The sequence below is a fragment of the Salvia splendens genome, chromosome 21, assembly GCF_004379255.2.
Source record: "Salvia splendens isolate huo1 chromosome 21, SspV2, whole genome shotgun sequence".
Taxonomy (NCBI): domain Eukaryota; kingdom Viridiplantae; phylum Streptophyta; class Magnoliopsida; order Lamiales; family Lamiaceae; genus Salvia; species Salvia splendens.
In genome coordinates this window covers 27,315,030-27,331,164 of record NC_056052.1, presented here as the reverse complement: position 1 = coordinate 27,331,164, position 16,135 = coordinate 27,315,030, and the positions used below count along the sequence as shown (strand labels likewise).

General features: G+C 43.7%; 1 protein-coding gene across 1 annotated transcript; it reads left to right on the top strand.

Moving 5' to 3' along the window:
* Window positions 1–7,498: 7,498 nt before the first annotated feature.
* On the top strand, window positions 7,499–8,895 carry LOC121783995 (protein ROH1-like). Its single transcript, XM_042182175.1, has 2 exons — window positions 7,499–7,965; window positions 8,123–8,895. The coding sequence occupies exons 1-2, from the start codon at window positions 7,519–7,521 to the stop codon at window positions 8,870–8,872; spliced, it is 1,197 nt and encodes a 398-aa protein (XP_042038109.1). The 5' UTR covers window positions 7,499–7,518; the 3' UTR covers window positions 8,873–8,895.
* Window positions 8,896–16,135: the final 7,240 nt, after the last annotated feature.

Genomic DNA, 16,135 nt, shown 5'->3' with positions numbered 1-16,135 from the left:
GTGAGATTGTGAGAAATGACATGTGAAATAACCTCCTAAGCATGGTTGGTTGAGTTAGGAGTAATTCATAGATAACAATAACATATCCACCTTAATCAATTAAGCTCTTTAATAAGGTTAATTATGCTTAATTTCTGTGTGTTTAACACTAACTATTTGTATTGGCGAATTGCAGCTAGTGATGGCCCATTAAATGGGCCCTACTATCCATCATTAGTAGCTTAATTATACCTTTCTCGTAATCACATCCACCTTGCTCATTTGAATCATTTTCGAGCTTTTTTCTTTTCTTATTCAATTGAAGTTGAAGCTTAATTATACCTTTCTCGTAATAACAAAATCAATCCACATCCCTATGTCAGAAGCGGAAGTTAGGATATCACAGTTGTTCCATCCTAACAAGCGCGCGCCTTCGTGGACCGAGCCGCAGAGACTGAATCATAGTAGGACAAGGCAGGGGTCTGGGCCCCACAGCAAGAAAGTCGGCAGCACGGTTTACCTTTCTGTGGATGTGTGAGAATCGAACATGTCGCTGAGAAATCAAGCTGCAAATCTAAGCCATATAATGTCTGAGATCAGCATAAGCTAACTGTCCAGATGACAGTGAAGAAACAAGAGCCGCTAAGTCCAGCTCAATTCAAATGTGAGAGGAGAACTCTATACCCATCTAAAAGCCTTGAAGAAGAGCCATAAGCTCCGCCTCGAAGCTCGACGATACAGCAAGAGGAGAACAGAAGGCTATCAGAAGACCTCCATCAGAACCACGAACAATGCCTCCGCCTCCGGCCCAGTGTCGATGTAGAGAAGGCTCCGTCAGTGTTCAGCTTCACCCAAGGAGCATCAGTGGGATTGATACGATTATATCTTCGAAAATATCTCCCATATCTCTATTATTATTTTATCATATCTTTTCCATACCTTTATTATCTTGTTCACCAAGTTAGGTTATTCATATGAGTATTATAAATATGACCTATTGTTATTCTCATTATTCAATCAATGAAATCATAATTATTGTCTTTTATCTTTATTTAGTTTTTCCGTTTAGAAACTTCCGATTGTCGACAGAGCACGGTTTCTCTGCGACTTTCTTTATCTTTTTCACTTGATAAGGGTTTTTCCCTTATCAACTGGTGCTTTCATCGCGATCTCACCATGACTTCCAATGATGAAATCTATCTATCTTACCTATGTGACCAGATATTGGTTGCATGCGATAGAATACACAAGAAGTTGGACAAGTATGACGAGTTTCTCTCGTCGTACACAACTCCGGTGATTTCCTACCACGAACAACCTTCTTGGCATGTTGCAACTGTTGTCACGCAGCCGCGTCCTCCGCCAGACCCGCCCAACGAACAATCGTGGAATTACGTCCAGCCCTATTACCAGCAATTGTACCACAACCAGCCCCGACAGCCGACTTGTTGGGATCCACCGGCCCAACGTCAGGCGCTCTCAGTCGCGCCCCCGAGTTACCCGATCGACGGTTATCAACTCATCTTGCTTCAGCAGCACAATCTCTCAATCTTGAATTTTGTTGGGCTTTCATCGATCGTATACCAGCAGCCACATCACACTAGGCTTCAACATGCCACTTGCTTGGATCCGCCTATCCAGCAACAGTTGCTCGGATTTCAGTTATATGATCAGCCCCCGGCTCGCCCGCCTTTGTGTTGGGAACCACTGCTTACAGCGACCACCGCCGCAAATCCACCCCACCAAAACTACCAGCCGGATGAACAGCAACCCTACACTGGTGGACCGAATCTAGCACCGCTATTTGGAGCGTCGACTTACGGACTCCCTGGAGCACAACCGCAGAAGCAGGCCCTGATTCAGTCCGCTGACCAGCTGCCTTACACTGAGCAGCCCGCTACTGGCTGTTGCCCACTGACGAGTCACCACGGCTTAGTAGCGCCGCTGCCGGCTGTTGTTGTCCCGCCGTACAAAGGCGGCCCAATGGAGGCCATCATCATACCCGTTGAAGCCGTTGTAGTGGAGGAAGTCCAAGATAAGTGCAGCAGCGAAGTCATGCTCTTCAACCGCAAGTCCTATGTCAGAGATGAGATGCTAATGGTTTCCCCGCCCCCACTCGACGCGATCTCTCTCCCGTGCATCCCTGATATCGTTGGAGAGGAAGAGGCATTGGTAGATGATGAAGAGGGGTATGGTTCTACCAAGGAAGTGAAACAGATGGTCGCATCGCACAATGTTGCTCAGGAAGAACATATTGAGTTGATGACGTGGTTTAATTGCAATATGAATGGAAATGTTGTTGCTTCAATACAAATCATTTGTGGAGGAGCTGTGAATGGTGGCAACTACACGGAATTGACTTCACAACCCAATCTGGATGGTTTCCTTGTTGGTAGTGCTTCTCTTAAGCATAAATTTGGTTACGAGAAAAACTCGAGACTCCTCACTCTCGATTTACCCGTTCCAGTTGCAAAGTTGTACAAAGGGAGAAATTCACTTGTTCTGTGCCCATTTGATCCCGGAGGGTATGCCTCGCAAAGCTTCGCTCGTCGTTGCTTCTTGATTTTCACCTTGAGGACAAGGTGGATTTCAACTGTGGGGGAGTTGATACGATTATATCTTCGGAAATATCTCCCATATCTCTATCTCTATTATTATATTATCATATCTTTTCCATATATTTATTATCTTGTTCACCAAGTTAGGTTATTCATAGGAGTATTATAAATAGGACCTATTGTTATTCTCATTATTCAATCAATGAAATCATAATTATTGTCTTTTATCTTTATTTAGTTTTTTAAGTTAGAAATTTCCGATTGTCGACAAAGCATGGTTTCTCTACGACTTTCTTTATCTTTTTCACTTGATAAGGGTTTTTCCCTTATCAGGGATGCCAAAGGACCATGAGTGAATGTAGAACACGCTATCTGGGAGATGATGACATGGAATCAACCAAAGACGAGCAACCCCTCCAGTGAATCGGGATGAGCTTACAAGCCAGTACATAGGTGCGCAGATGATAGTCGTTGAATAATTGGATCACGTCTTGGATTGGGCCGATGACTTCAGTCCTTGGGCTAGTTTATGTTGAAGCCCAATGTGAATTAAATGGTTGGCCCATATTTTTTTGTGGCCCGTCTCATTTGATCACTTACCTGATGCTTTCGATGGTCACCACCTTGCAACTCCACGCGGATCGCAGAGCTGAGCCGTTGGATGTAGGGCTGTGCTTGTATGCTGAGTTGTTTTACTCCGCCTCTTCACTTCTCTCATTCATTCAGTTACACACACACACACACACTCTCTCTCTCTTGCGATATGCTCTGCCTTCTCTCTACTTTCTCTCTCTTGTTCTCCGGCGGTTGTTGTCGGTCACCTTCTCCGATCTTCTATTTCCATCGATGATTCTCAGTTTTAGAGAGATCCTTTGGTTTAGATCTTGAGTAAGGCCACTTCTTCGGTTTCCTGCTCAGATCTAGGGTTAGATCTGACTGTGGTGTTAGATCTGGTTGCGATTGGAGATGTTCTTGAGAGTCCTGGTGTTGTAAAGCAGATATTCAAGCGATTAGTGTTTGATCCGGGTGTGAGTAGGTCGTGGTGTGTGGTAGTCGGTGAGTTCCAGTGTTACTGATCTCAGATGGTTTAATCCGTTCGACGGTTTCTCCTTTGTGACTTTCGGTTGAGATTTGGGGAGGTCCGAGACCTAGTGCTGTTACTGCTGTGACCTGAGCCAAATCCTTTAAGTCCTGTTTCGTTTAAGTGTTTCACTCTACGGAGTCTTATTTTGATTACTAACGTTTCTACTTACCGTGCAGGCATACAATCGGATGGAGCTTGATATTCAGTCTAGTGGAAGACTGACTTATAGTTAGGGTTTCCGATTTGTATCTTTTGTACTTAGATTACTTGTAATCTTGAATCGTCTTTTGTATTTGGCTTGTTCCCTCTGAGACTAGCCATCTCAGTAGCGATGTAATACAAAATAGGTCCCGATAATTAGTAAATCATGAGTGATCTGATCCCTAGAATAGTAACCTGCCAAATAAAATGAGAGTGGTGGAAATGGATAGCTACATATGCATCAAAAACATCTCATAAATTAGGATTGAAAAGGAGTAAATTTTAGAAGATAAAACATATTGGAAGAGAATTCCAATTATATAACATAAATATAAATAAAGGAAAGGAAACATGAAAGAATACTAAATTATTTCTAGAATAGTAAAAACATGAAAGAATAATCCGGGTTTAGCTATGGTGAAAGCACTATCTAAATGGCACAATAAGCTACTGCAGCATCTACAACATTTATGGTTCAACAATAGTTAAGATACTTTGTGTTCGTGCTTCAATATTAGATTAACTCAAAAGAATACATTAAAGCGCAAATTAATCCATAAATATTAGATCAACAATAGTTCAGTGGCATAACTTGCTGATGCTCATGGACGGAATAACTGTTGGCAATTAAAATATAAAAATGAATATAATAATATCTCACATCGGTGTACACAAAGAGCTTAATCCACTATATAAGTCTAATGGGTCTCTCCTCTTATCACCAATTGGTTTTAAGATGGATTTCTATCATGGTATCAAAGCGGGTCGCCGACTGTGGGTCATATTTAACTGACCGAGCAGTATATCTGGACTGAAACCTAAAAAAAATGATTGACCCAACAGTATAAATGGGCTGAAAATTTGGGTTAGTGGTCCAACCGATCGAAAAAAAAAATTGGGCCGATTGTCCAATCGATCATAAAAAAAGTCCAACTCGATCATAAAAAAAGTCCAACACCTTGAAGGGTTTGAGGGAGTGTGTTGGCAATTGAAACAAAAAAATGAATATAATAAAAGTCCAACTCGATCATAAAAAAAGTCCAACACCTTGAAGGGTTTGAGGGAGGGTGTTGGCAATTGAAACATAAAAATGAATATAATAATATCCCACATCGGTGTACACAAAGAGCTTAATCCATTATATAAGTCTAATGAGTCTCTCCTCTTATCACCAATTGGTTTTAAGATGGAATCCATGGATTTCTATCAGTAACATCCGTAGGGTAGTGGGTTTGAATCTCGGGTGGGATCCATGTGAATGGAAGGAGGAGAGAGCCCAATGCACTTGATTGCGATGTTGTACAACGCCGGGAATGGGGGTTACGTTGAAGGGAGCTCGCTGATACAATCTTGTATCGTCGCTTGACTCAAAAGGAAATACAATAGCTCAAAAAAGGAAAGTAAATACTCCTCACATAAATAATAAACTAATTAAGGAAAGAAAAAAAAGAAGACTAAACGTATAATCTCCAACCTTCTTAGGCGGACCCGCGTTCTTTGATATATATATATATTCCCTTTTAGATTCCTCTCAACCATTTTATTAAAAATTTTAGTTATCAGCATATATACTTTATTGAACATTTTTCTATAAGTTTTTAAAATTTTATTCTTGAAAAGCGTAAAAAAAATATTTATTGTAAATAAAACTCTGGCATTTTATCTAATTTGCCTATTTTTTTATAATGCATTCCAAAATTTTAATAAAAATTAGAAATAACTAATAATATAAATTAAATATTCATTAATTATTAATACTAAGAAACAAAACATAGAATATTTAGTCTCAAAAACTATACACCGAGCTGCCTTGGAGACCCTAGTATTGTGATTATTTAATGAGGCCCAAAATCTATTTTGGGCTCTTCAAACCAATCTATTTTGGGTATTTAATGTAAAGTTCGGCCGCTAATCACTCATCCATCCTCTTTTAAAACTTGTAAAAGCCTCTTTCATTTTCATTATCACATTAAAGCAACTTTTTAAACAAATTCTCCTTAATAAACTATTTCTTTCTCCTAAAACGGATATTCTTCGGGAATTTCGCTTTAGATCTTTGAGAATCAATTTTCTTGGATTCTAGTGTAGCTACTATATATTGTAACCGGCTAACGGCTCCCAAAAATACATAAGTATAAATGATTTAAAATTAGACACATTTTAACTCGAATTAGAAACAAATAATTTTGACAAAAGATATTTTATGCATTCTAATAGTAACTTAATGGAGTACTACTGTTCATTCTGCTCAAACTTCCATTCCTAGCTACAAATCATACAACCTCTCTCTCTATCAATAGTTACCTTACTGTTGATGGCTCAAGTTTTATAAAATGAGTGGAATGGTTAGTGAAATGTGAACTACTCATATTTATTATATAGTATACTATAATAAAGTGAAATGAAACATATGTTAATAGTTGATCGACTAAAATAATAAAATGAGACGAACAAAAAATTTTAAGAGTCACAGTAATCAATTATATTGAGACATGCTTTGCATTCCTAATTGCAATAATTCAAGAATTTAAGTGGGGAGAGGAAGGTGGAAGAGCAATATGGTGTAATGGATCCAAGACTTCAAGGCTCGGTCAAAATGTCTGTCAAATTGCCTTTGAATATTTTATTTATGGGTTTATTTTTCTCCTATTTTTATTACTATCATTTAATAATTTTAGAATGTGCTAACCAACTTTTTGGCGAGGGAGGATAAAAACAATATTTCAACGTGGGCACACTAACACTAGTAGACAACGAAACGCGTTCAACGCCTCAACTTTTGTCATAATTTTTGTCATTTTTATTTTTCAACGCTCACACCATTTTGTCAAAAGTGTGTCTCACAAATTACAAGATGGCCCTCCATGTGCAAAGACCAACTTCTTTGCCATAACTCATTAAGTTTGGTATGTTGAATTTGTCCTTACTCATTGTCATCTTCTAATTGTATGGTGCATGCACCCACTAACTAGAAGCTTGTTATACACAATAATTGTCCTTATTTTGCATATTGATTTAGTCCAAAATTTAAATTGGTTCTTAAACTCGTTCCTAACGCCCCGATGATTTTCATCTAAATCAATATATAAGATCAAGGGTGGACACATAAAAATTATTTTAATAAAGGTTGTATATATATTCTCAATTTTGTGATAATAATTTTTTTTATATTTTCACTATGATGATATGAAATTTTGCACAACAATTCACGCAACAAATTAAAAATTTATATAAAAAAATGAACTCTTCAGGGGCTTTGTAAGTTCTTCTTTTATCTCTCGTTGATTAAAATTGAAAAAAACATTTTTTTATATTAATACCAATAATACAAAAATATGATTCTAGGTAGAAAACATTAATTTTTTATATTTGATTTAAAAATCAATCTTGAGCATCCATCAATCAAGATTTACAAACTAGTCCAATTAACACGATCCAGACAAGAGCTTTTATCGAGTCTTCTCTTCCATATACATGTATAAAAAACACCATATAATATGGTCCGGTCCATACACATATAAATTGATCAATTCAAAAATGATATAGCAAGGGCAATATAGTAATTGAGTGAGAAACGGTCAGCCCCCGACAAACAATAACCATCACCCATCCCTTCACCACTTATATTAACTACCAAAACCGTCGCTCCAATCGTCATAACTACCACCGCCAAGGAAAAAAAAAAGAAAAAAGAAAATGCCGGTGACGGAAATCCAAAACTCGTTCCTGAACCGCATCAGCATCCGTCGCAATCAGATCGCCGCCGTCGAAAGCAACAATAATGAGCTAGACCAAGAAGACTTGGAACTCTTCAGCCGCAATGTCGCCGACCGCTTCACCGCCCTCCTCCCGGCCCCGGAGTCCCCCTCCGCCAGCCCTCAAATCCTCACCCTCTCCTGGTTCCGAGAACTCCTCGACGCCTTCCTCTCCTGCGAAGCCGAATTCAAAGCCCTCCTCCTCTCCTCCCGCGACCCCTCCCGCCCTCCCCTCGACCGCCTCGTCCCCGACCTCCTCGACCGCTCCGTCAAGGCCCTCGACGTCTTCAACGCCGTCACCAACGCCCTCGACCTCATGCACCACTGGCAGAAGCTCGCCCAGATCGCCGTCTCCGCCCTCCACCAATCCCCTGTCGGGGAAGGCCAGGTAACATGTTGTTACAAAATTGAATTGGAATGATAAAATACATTAATAATTCAATTTTTTATATCCTGTCATAAAAATAAAAATGACTCAATTATCTTAGAACTTACCAAAATAAACCAGTTATGTCAGTTCTGATTGAGATCTTATTTTGCAACAGGTTCGTCGTGCGCGCCGCGCTCTGGCTACCCTCATCGCATCCATGTCATTTGACGACAAGGACGGAGGGAGTGGCGGTGGGGGCCACGGGAAGTGGGCAGAGCGGACACGGTCGTTCGGGCGGCGGCTAGGCGGTGCTCTGGCGAGCCGGGAGCGGGGCGCGGTGGGGAGCCTGCGGTCGCTGTCGTGGACGGTGGCGAAGTCGTGGTCAGCAGCAAAGCAGGTGCAGGGGATGCTGATGAGCCTGGCGGCGCCGAGAGGGGGGGAGGCAGGGGGGATGGCGACACCGGTGTACATAATGAACACGATGCTGGTGTTCGCGGCGTGGGCTCTGGTGGCGGCGGTGCCGTGCCAGGAGAGGCACGGGCTGGCGACGAATTTCCACATACCTCGGAGCCTGAGCTGGGCGCAGCCGATGATGGCGCTGCAGGAGAGGATCGGGGAGGAGGTGAAGAGGAAGGAGAAGAAGGGGAACCCGGGGCTGATGGAGGAGCTGCAGAAGATGGAAGCGGCCGCGCATTCGCTCGTGGAGTTTGCGGACGGGTTCGTGTTCCCCTTGGAGGATGGGAGGGCGGAGGAGATGGCGAAGCAGGTGGAGGAGCTGGCCGGGATATGCCAGAAGATGGAGGAGGGGCTGGGGCCCCTCCAACAGTTGGTCAGGGAGGTGTTTCATAGGATTGTCAAGAGTAGAGGGGAGATTCTTGATGTTTTTGATCATGTTAATAAATTGTCTGCAACCGTGCAATATTGAATTTAGTGTAGGCTTCTTGTACAATTTTTGGCGAATGCATATATTTTTAAATTTGTTGTTTTTTACAGCATAAAACATGTTTGAAAATTATATTGATTTGTCATCTCTTTCTTTAACCTATAGTTTGATGTTTACTCTCTCTATTCAACTTGACTAAATTTGTACTCAAAATATTGTTGAGCCATTAATTTTGTTCCACCCTAAATTTATTCATAGGTTGGTTAAACATTCAGCCTAGCCTATAGTTGACGACCCAATCTAATATCGTGATAGAAGTTCATATAGTTCATATAACTACTTATAATTATATATGATGGTTTAAATTTTCTATTTATACTAATGCATAATATTTCATAAATAAGCATAAAATTATTACTATTATTATTAATTTATTTTTAACAAAGAAAGAAATGAGAAAGTTAAGGCACATGCAAAAGGTGGATAAGGCAGGCCTATGGCTCCCAAGGAAGTTGGCTTGGGCCATGCAATCTACTAACAACTTCTCCACACTTGGCCCAATTCATTGAACTTACCATAGTCATTTATGGACCTTGGCCATGCAAAAGAACTTAGCACATTGGGCTATAGCTGATGGTCAATTTTTTGTAGAAAAGAAAATAATGTAGATATTGTAAATTGGTAATGGCCCTTTTATTTATCACGTCACTAAGACTTTGAATGGAGCCCCAAAATTATTATTGGGCCATAAATTTTGAACTGTATTGAGATATCTGGTTTTTATTGTAAAATTTCTAATACTAGTACTCAGAATTCTAAGTTTCTAATTCAAATAAAAGCATGATACATCACACACAATAATGTTTAGATATATCATGGGGCACCTAATATGTTGTCATGCAATTTATTGTTGATGGGGTACGAACTAAACCCTAATGGCAAGCCCAATAACAGTGACGGCCCATCAGCCCAGAGCCCAGGAAAGAGTTCTGTTCGGCACCAAAGAGTTCGGCACGACCAAAGAGTTCGGACTCAGCCTACAGCTCGGTAAAAGCCGACCAGTCAAGCTCTCCTCTCAGATCGGCAAGAGCTGATCGGTAAAGTCCAGCAGTTCGGTCTCAGCATTCGACCGAACTAGGAGTTAGTGGACTCATGAAAGGCCTCCACGACCTCCGCTATACCCACGATCTATTTAGTGGTACGAAGCAGTTATTGAGCAGTTATTACTCACCCACGATCTTGTTAGTGGGGCTGCAAACCACGATCCTAGTTCAATGTATAAATAGAACTTAGATCAGATAGAAAAGGGTTAAGCTCTCTAGAGATAAAATAGCATATAGCAAGTCTGTGTTGTAAGCTGTAATCCCAGATCAAGCAATACAATCTTGCCCTCCCTTCTTCCCGTGGACGTAGATTTACTTCAGTAAATCGAACCACGTAAATTCTTTGTGTCATAATCTTCATTCTCTACCAGCATTTATTAACATCAATAATTCGCGGATTCATCACTGGCGCCGTCTGTGGGAAACAGAGAACAAAATTTGTGATAAAGCGAATTTTTGATCCATTTTTTCCACCCAAAAAATGCATACCAGATCGCAGAATACCCGTATTCCAGCCCGTGAGAACCAGGAGGAAGCCAATCCATCCCATAGGTCGGGAAAACAGCCTAGGGATAAATCCACCACCAGTTCTCATGGCGAAGGAACAAGCCGCTCCAAAAATCGTCCCACTGAGTCTTCCCAGCAGCCCGATTTGAATGAGGCTGTCAAGCAGTTTTTGGCTGAAAAGCAGGAGGAATTCTTAACCTTCCTGCGAAAAAGCCAAAAGCAGCCGGAGACGAAAACGACGGATTCTCCTTCTCCCTCCGCACAAGAAAGTCACTACCGCAGTAGTGTCGCATCTCCCAGGAGAAAGAATCCCCGTCCCCCACATATTCCAGCTCCTCCTCGGTACCGGAATCACAGGAGAACTCAATCTCCTCCATACCGACGAGATATCGGATTCGCCGTGTACGGAGCACTGAAGACTCCGTTCTCGGACGACATCACCCGAACTCCCCTACCACAGAACTACCGAACTCCGTCGATGACTTACGACGGGCTCGTGGATCCTCACGATTTCTTGGGGCGCTATCAATATAACATGGCGAACCAGGGTCTCAACGAGGTCCACATGTGCAAGCTGTTTCCCGAGCTGCTCATCGGGAACGCAAGAAGGTGGTTCGATAGCCTCCCCCAGGGCAGCATCAGATCTTACCGAGATCTAATGGATGCCTTCCACAGGAGGTTCTTTCAGAAAGCGGAAGCCCGAATCACTTCGGCTCAGCTGCTTTCCATTCGTCAAGGTCGCGACGAAAAAATCAGCGACTTTATGACAAGATTCCACAAGGAATGCCTGCAAGTAGACGATCTCAACGATCTGCTTGTCATCTCGGCATTCCAAAATGGAATCTTGCCCGGAGCTCTCTACAGGAAGCTCGTTGAGTGCGGTCCGCAGACAGCTCAGGAAATGTGGGACATTGCGGACCAGTACTCCCGGGCCGATGAGGCAGACCGTCGCAAACGGTCGTTAGACAGCTCATCGTCCCGAGGAGACAGAAGGAAGCCCGATCATAGCGATCAGGGGCATCCTCGCCGGACTCCATTTGAAAGAATTCAAAGGGCTCCGGTGCAAGACAGATTGGGACCTCGTCTCAATCCCGAGAAGCCGCCCGCTCAGTTCGTACCGCTGAACAAGCCGAGAGCGGAAATTTTCGAACTGCACTCTGACCTGTTCGAAAAGCCAAAGCGGATGACGAAATCAGCCGCGCGCCGACCACAGGATAACTACTGCTCCTACCATCAAGACCACGGTCACGATACTGAGGAGTGCAGAAACTTGGCTGCAGGCATCGATGTTCTTGTGAAGGCAGGGACATTGAAAAAATACCGAAGTAAGCAGCCAAAGAAGAATAAAAAGCAGAGTGGTGCGAACTGCGCCCCTCAGGATCCGAAAAGGCAGCCGGATCCCGAAGACGATGACGAGCCGCAATATGATGGAGTAATCCAGACTATTGACGCGCTCCCTGCAGGGAAGACCAAGTCGTCCCTAAAGTCAGAACGCAGAGGCTCCAATCGAGAGGAGCCAACGCATAAAAGGCTGAAGCAGGACGAAGTGATTACGTTCTCGGCTGCTGATCCCGTCCCGGCCATCTCTCCTCACCAAGACGCCATTGTCATCCAAGCCGGAGTGGCAAACAAACTGATCCACAGGGTGTTTGTGGATACAGGAGCGTCGGTTAGCATTCTTTTTAAAGAGTGCTTCGACAAACTAGAAGTGGACCCAGCTCGGCTCAGTCCGGCTCCGCTTCCCCTGAAGAGCTTCACTCAGGAGGACACCCGCCCTGAAGGTATTATCAGCCTTCCGATCACGGTGGGGAAAGCGCCTACTAGCTCCAGTACGATGATTGAGTTTTTCGTGGTGAAAGCTCGGTCCCCGTACAACGTCATCCTGGGAAGAGACTGGCTCAACACAGTTCGGGCCGTTTGCTCCACCTATCACCTCACCATCAAGATCCCTACTAAAGGAGGGATAGCGGTCATCCGAGGTGACCAAAAGAGAGCAAAGGAATGTCTGCAAATTGCGCTCAGAAGTGCCGAGCAGTCAGATCGGCACCACCAAGCATAGCAATCACAGCAGCCGGAGTCAGAGGCGATGACCGAAGTCATACCGGAGCCGAACTCGATGACGGTTCAGCTGTACGAAGACGATCCATCCAGAACGGTTAAGATCGGTTTCGCGGGAACGCCCCTACTTCGGGAAAAAACCATCCAGCTCCTCAAGGAGTATAAAGACGTCTTTGCATGGTCTCCGTTGGACATGACCGGAGTGCCCCCCGAGGTAATCACTCATCGGTTAAATATTGATCCTTCAGTCCGGCCGATAAAACAGAAGCAAAGACTCTTTGCGGCAGAACGAAGTCAAGTCATCCATGACGAAGTCCGTCAATTATTGAAGGCGGATGTGTTATTCGAAGTGAAGTATCCTTCGTGGGTGGCCAATCCTGTCATGATCAAGAAAAAGGAAGGAGGATGGCGGATGTGCATAGATTTCACCGATCTAAATAAGCACTGTCCCAAAGATTGCTATCCCCTTCCGAACATAGATAAAAAAGTAGAAGCTTTGATAGGCTTTGAAATTTTTTGTTTTCTTGATCTGTACAAAGGATACCATCAAGTTTTAATGGATGAGATTGACGCTTCAAAAACGGCCTTCATTACTGATTTCGGCATTTTCACTTATAAAAAGATGCCATTCGGTTTAAAGAATGCCGGAGCCACTTATCAAAGGATGGTAGACAAGCTTTTTCGGCACCTGATTGGAAGGGAGGTCGAAGTGTATGTTGACGATATAGTCGTCAAAAGCAAAAGCACTTCGGAGTACGAGCCCAACCTCAAGTCCACTCTCAACGTGCTCAAGAAAGCCAACCTCAAGCTTAATCCCCAAAAGTGTACCTTTTTGGTAGATTCGGGAAAGTTTCTGGGTTGTTGGGTTTCAAAGGACGGACTCAAGGCAAACCCCTCAAAAGTTCAAGTCGTTCAGAACATGGCAATGCCGAAGTCCATACATGACGTGCAAAGGCTAACCGGATGTCTAGCCGCACTGAATCGATTCCTTTCCCAAGCAGCCGAAAAGCAACTGCCGTTCTTCAAGGTGTTGAAAAAGGCACCAAAGTTCGAGTGGGGAGCCGAGCAGAAAAAGGCCTTTGACGAGCTCAAAAGTTATCTAGCCGAGCTTCCTATGCTCTCTGCTCCAGCCGAAGCCGAAGTAATATTCTTATACTTAGCGGCATCGGATCAAACCATCAGCGCGGTGCTTGTACGAGAAGAAGGCCTAAAGCAGCTTCCCATCTACTTTACAAGCCGAGCATTAAGAGGTCCAGAAACAAGGTATCAACCTCTGGAAAAAATTGCTCTGGCATTAGTAAATGCAGCAAGGAGACTGCGGCCATACTTCTATGCTCACAAGGTATGCGTCTTAACTGATCTGCCACTTCGGCAAGTGTTGACCAAACCAGAAGCATCAGGCAGAATCGCCAAGTGGGCTATAGAGTTGGGAGAGCACACAATTGAATATCTACCTCGGAAAGCCATCAAGGGACAAGCCTTGGCAGATTTTCTTGCAGAAGCAAAGTTCGATCAAGCAATTCCTGTTATTGCCGAACAGAAGAATTCTGCCAATGCCGAGCTAGCACAGCCCTTGGAATCCGAAGTAGAGCCGCCGGACTGCTGGAGCGGATTCGTAGATGGAGCTTCAAACAAGATGGGAAGTGGAGCTGGTATTTTACTTGTCGCTCCCGACGGACACGAGGTAACCTACTCACTTCGGTTCCTATTCCCCACTACTAATAATGAAGCCGAGTACGAAGCCCTCCTGGCCGGACTCCAGTTAGCGCAAAGTCTGCTCGTCAAATCTCTCAAAGTCCATTGTGATTCACAAGTCATAGTAAATCACATGTTGGGTGCAAGTGAAGCTCGTGACGAGAGAATGAAGAAGTATTTGGACAAAGCGCAAAGCATCAGCCGAAGTTTCTCCTATTTTCGGATAATCCGCATTCCCAGAGCGGAAAATAGCCGAGCAGATACCTTAAGTAAGTTGGCCTCAGATCCGAACTCAAAGGCGGAAGAATTAATGCATCGAAGCATTGATGAAGCCGAGGTACATTCAGTATCCAGCTCGCCGAACTGGATGACGCCGATCTTGCAGTATCTGGGTCAAGGACAATTGCCCGAGGATAAGAGAGAAGCTCGGAAGATCACGTGCCGAGCACTTCGGTACGAACTTCATGAAGGAGTCCTCTTTAGAAAGTCTTACCTCCAGCCGTTATTGCGGTGCGTAGGACCAGAAGAGACGGACTACATCCTCAGAGAAGTTCATGAAGGATCGTGCGGTAGCCACATCGGAGCCAGAGCTTTAGCTAAAAAAGTTCTGAGATGGGGATATTATTGGCCAACCATGGTACAAGAGGCAGTGCAGCTCGTCAAGAAGTGTACGAAGTGCCAAATTCATGCAAATGTCCCAAGGATGCCGCAGACCGATCTATACACTATGCAAAGCCCTTGGCCTTTCATGCAATGGGGCATAGACATAGTGGGACCACTTCCTCAAGCTCCTCGGCAAATGAAATTCCTTATCGTTGCCGTGGACTACTTCACGAAGTGGGTGGAGGCTGAACCATTAGCTACGATAACGAGCTCAAAGGCATTGGACTTCGTCTGGAAGAACATAGTGTGCCGATTTGGCATACCCCACATCCTCATCTCGGATAATGGGACTCAGTTCACCGACAAGACGTTCAAGAATTGGTGCCAAGAGCTGAACATTCAACAGCGGTTCACTTCGGTCTCCCATCCCCAAGCAAACGGACAAACGGAAGTAACGAACCGGATTCTGGTGAAAGGGTTAAAAGCTCGGTTAGAACAAGCCAAAGGACAATGGGTAGAAAATCTCCCTCAAGTCCTATGGTCCTACCGAACTACGCCCAAAACCTCCAACGGTGAAACTCCGTATAGTCTGGTGTACGGCACTGAAGCCGTAATTCCGGTGGAGATCGGCGTACCCAGTCCCCGAACTCTAACTTTCTCCTCAGAAATGAATGACGACGGACTGAGAGCAGAACTAGATCTCGCCGAAGAAAGAAGAGAATTGGCGTGCATAAAAGCAGCCAAGTATAAGGAGCAAGTAGCCCGGTATTATAACCAAAGGGTGAAAAAGCTTCAATTTCAAGTGGGAGATCTCGTCTTGAGAAACAACGAAGTAAGCCGAGCAGAAAAGCTGGGCAAACTCGAACCCACATGGGAGGGTCCGTATCGGGTGTCAGAAGTCCTCGGCAAAGGGTCTTATAAATTGACTCACATGTCAGGAGAACAAGTACCCCGAACATGGCACGTCTCCAACCTCAAGAAGTTCCACTTGTAAGAGACAAAGTCCGGTCAGTCTGTCTTGTGTCTAGTTCGGTCATAGGGGTACATGTTTTTATTTGTTTGTTTTTACTTGTACTTTTTACTTATCGTTTTATAAAAAGTTTAAAGTTTTTTTCTTTCTTTCGTCTTTTTCATTTTTTCCCTATGTGTTTTGTCTCTATGTGCTTGTCGTCTCTTACAAATGGTACCAAGGTATATCGTTCTTTAAAGACTGATCCCCTTTTTAGATCGATTATTAAAGACTATTGTGAGTCCAAGCTTCTAAGGAGGATATAAGACCACAATTCAGCTTAACAAGCAGTCCGTCTGAAACGAACTGCAATAAGCCAACGATTGTGTG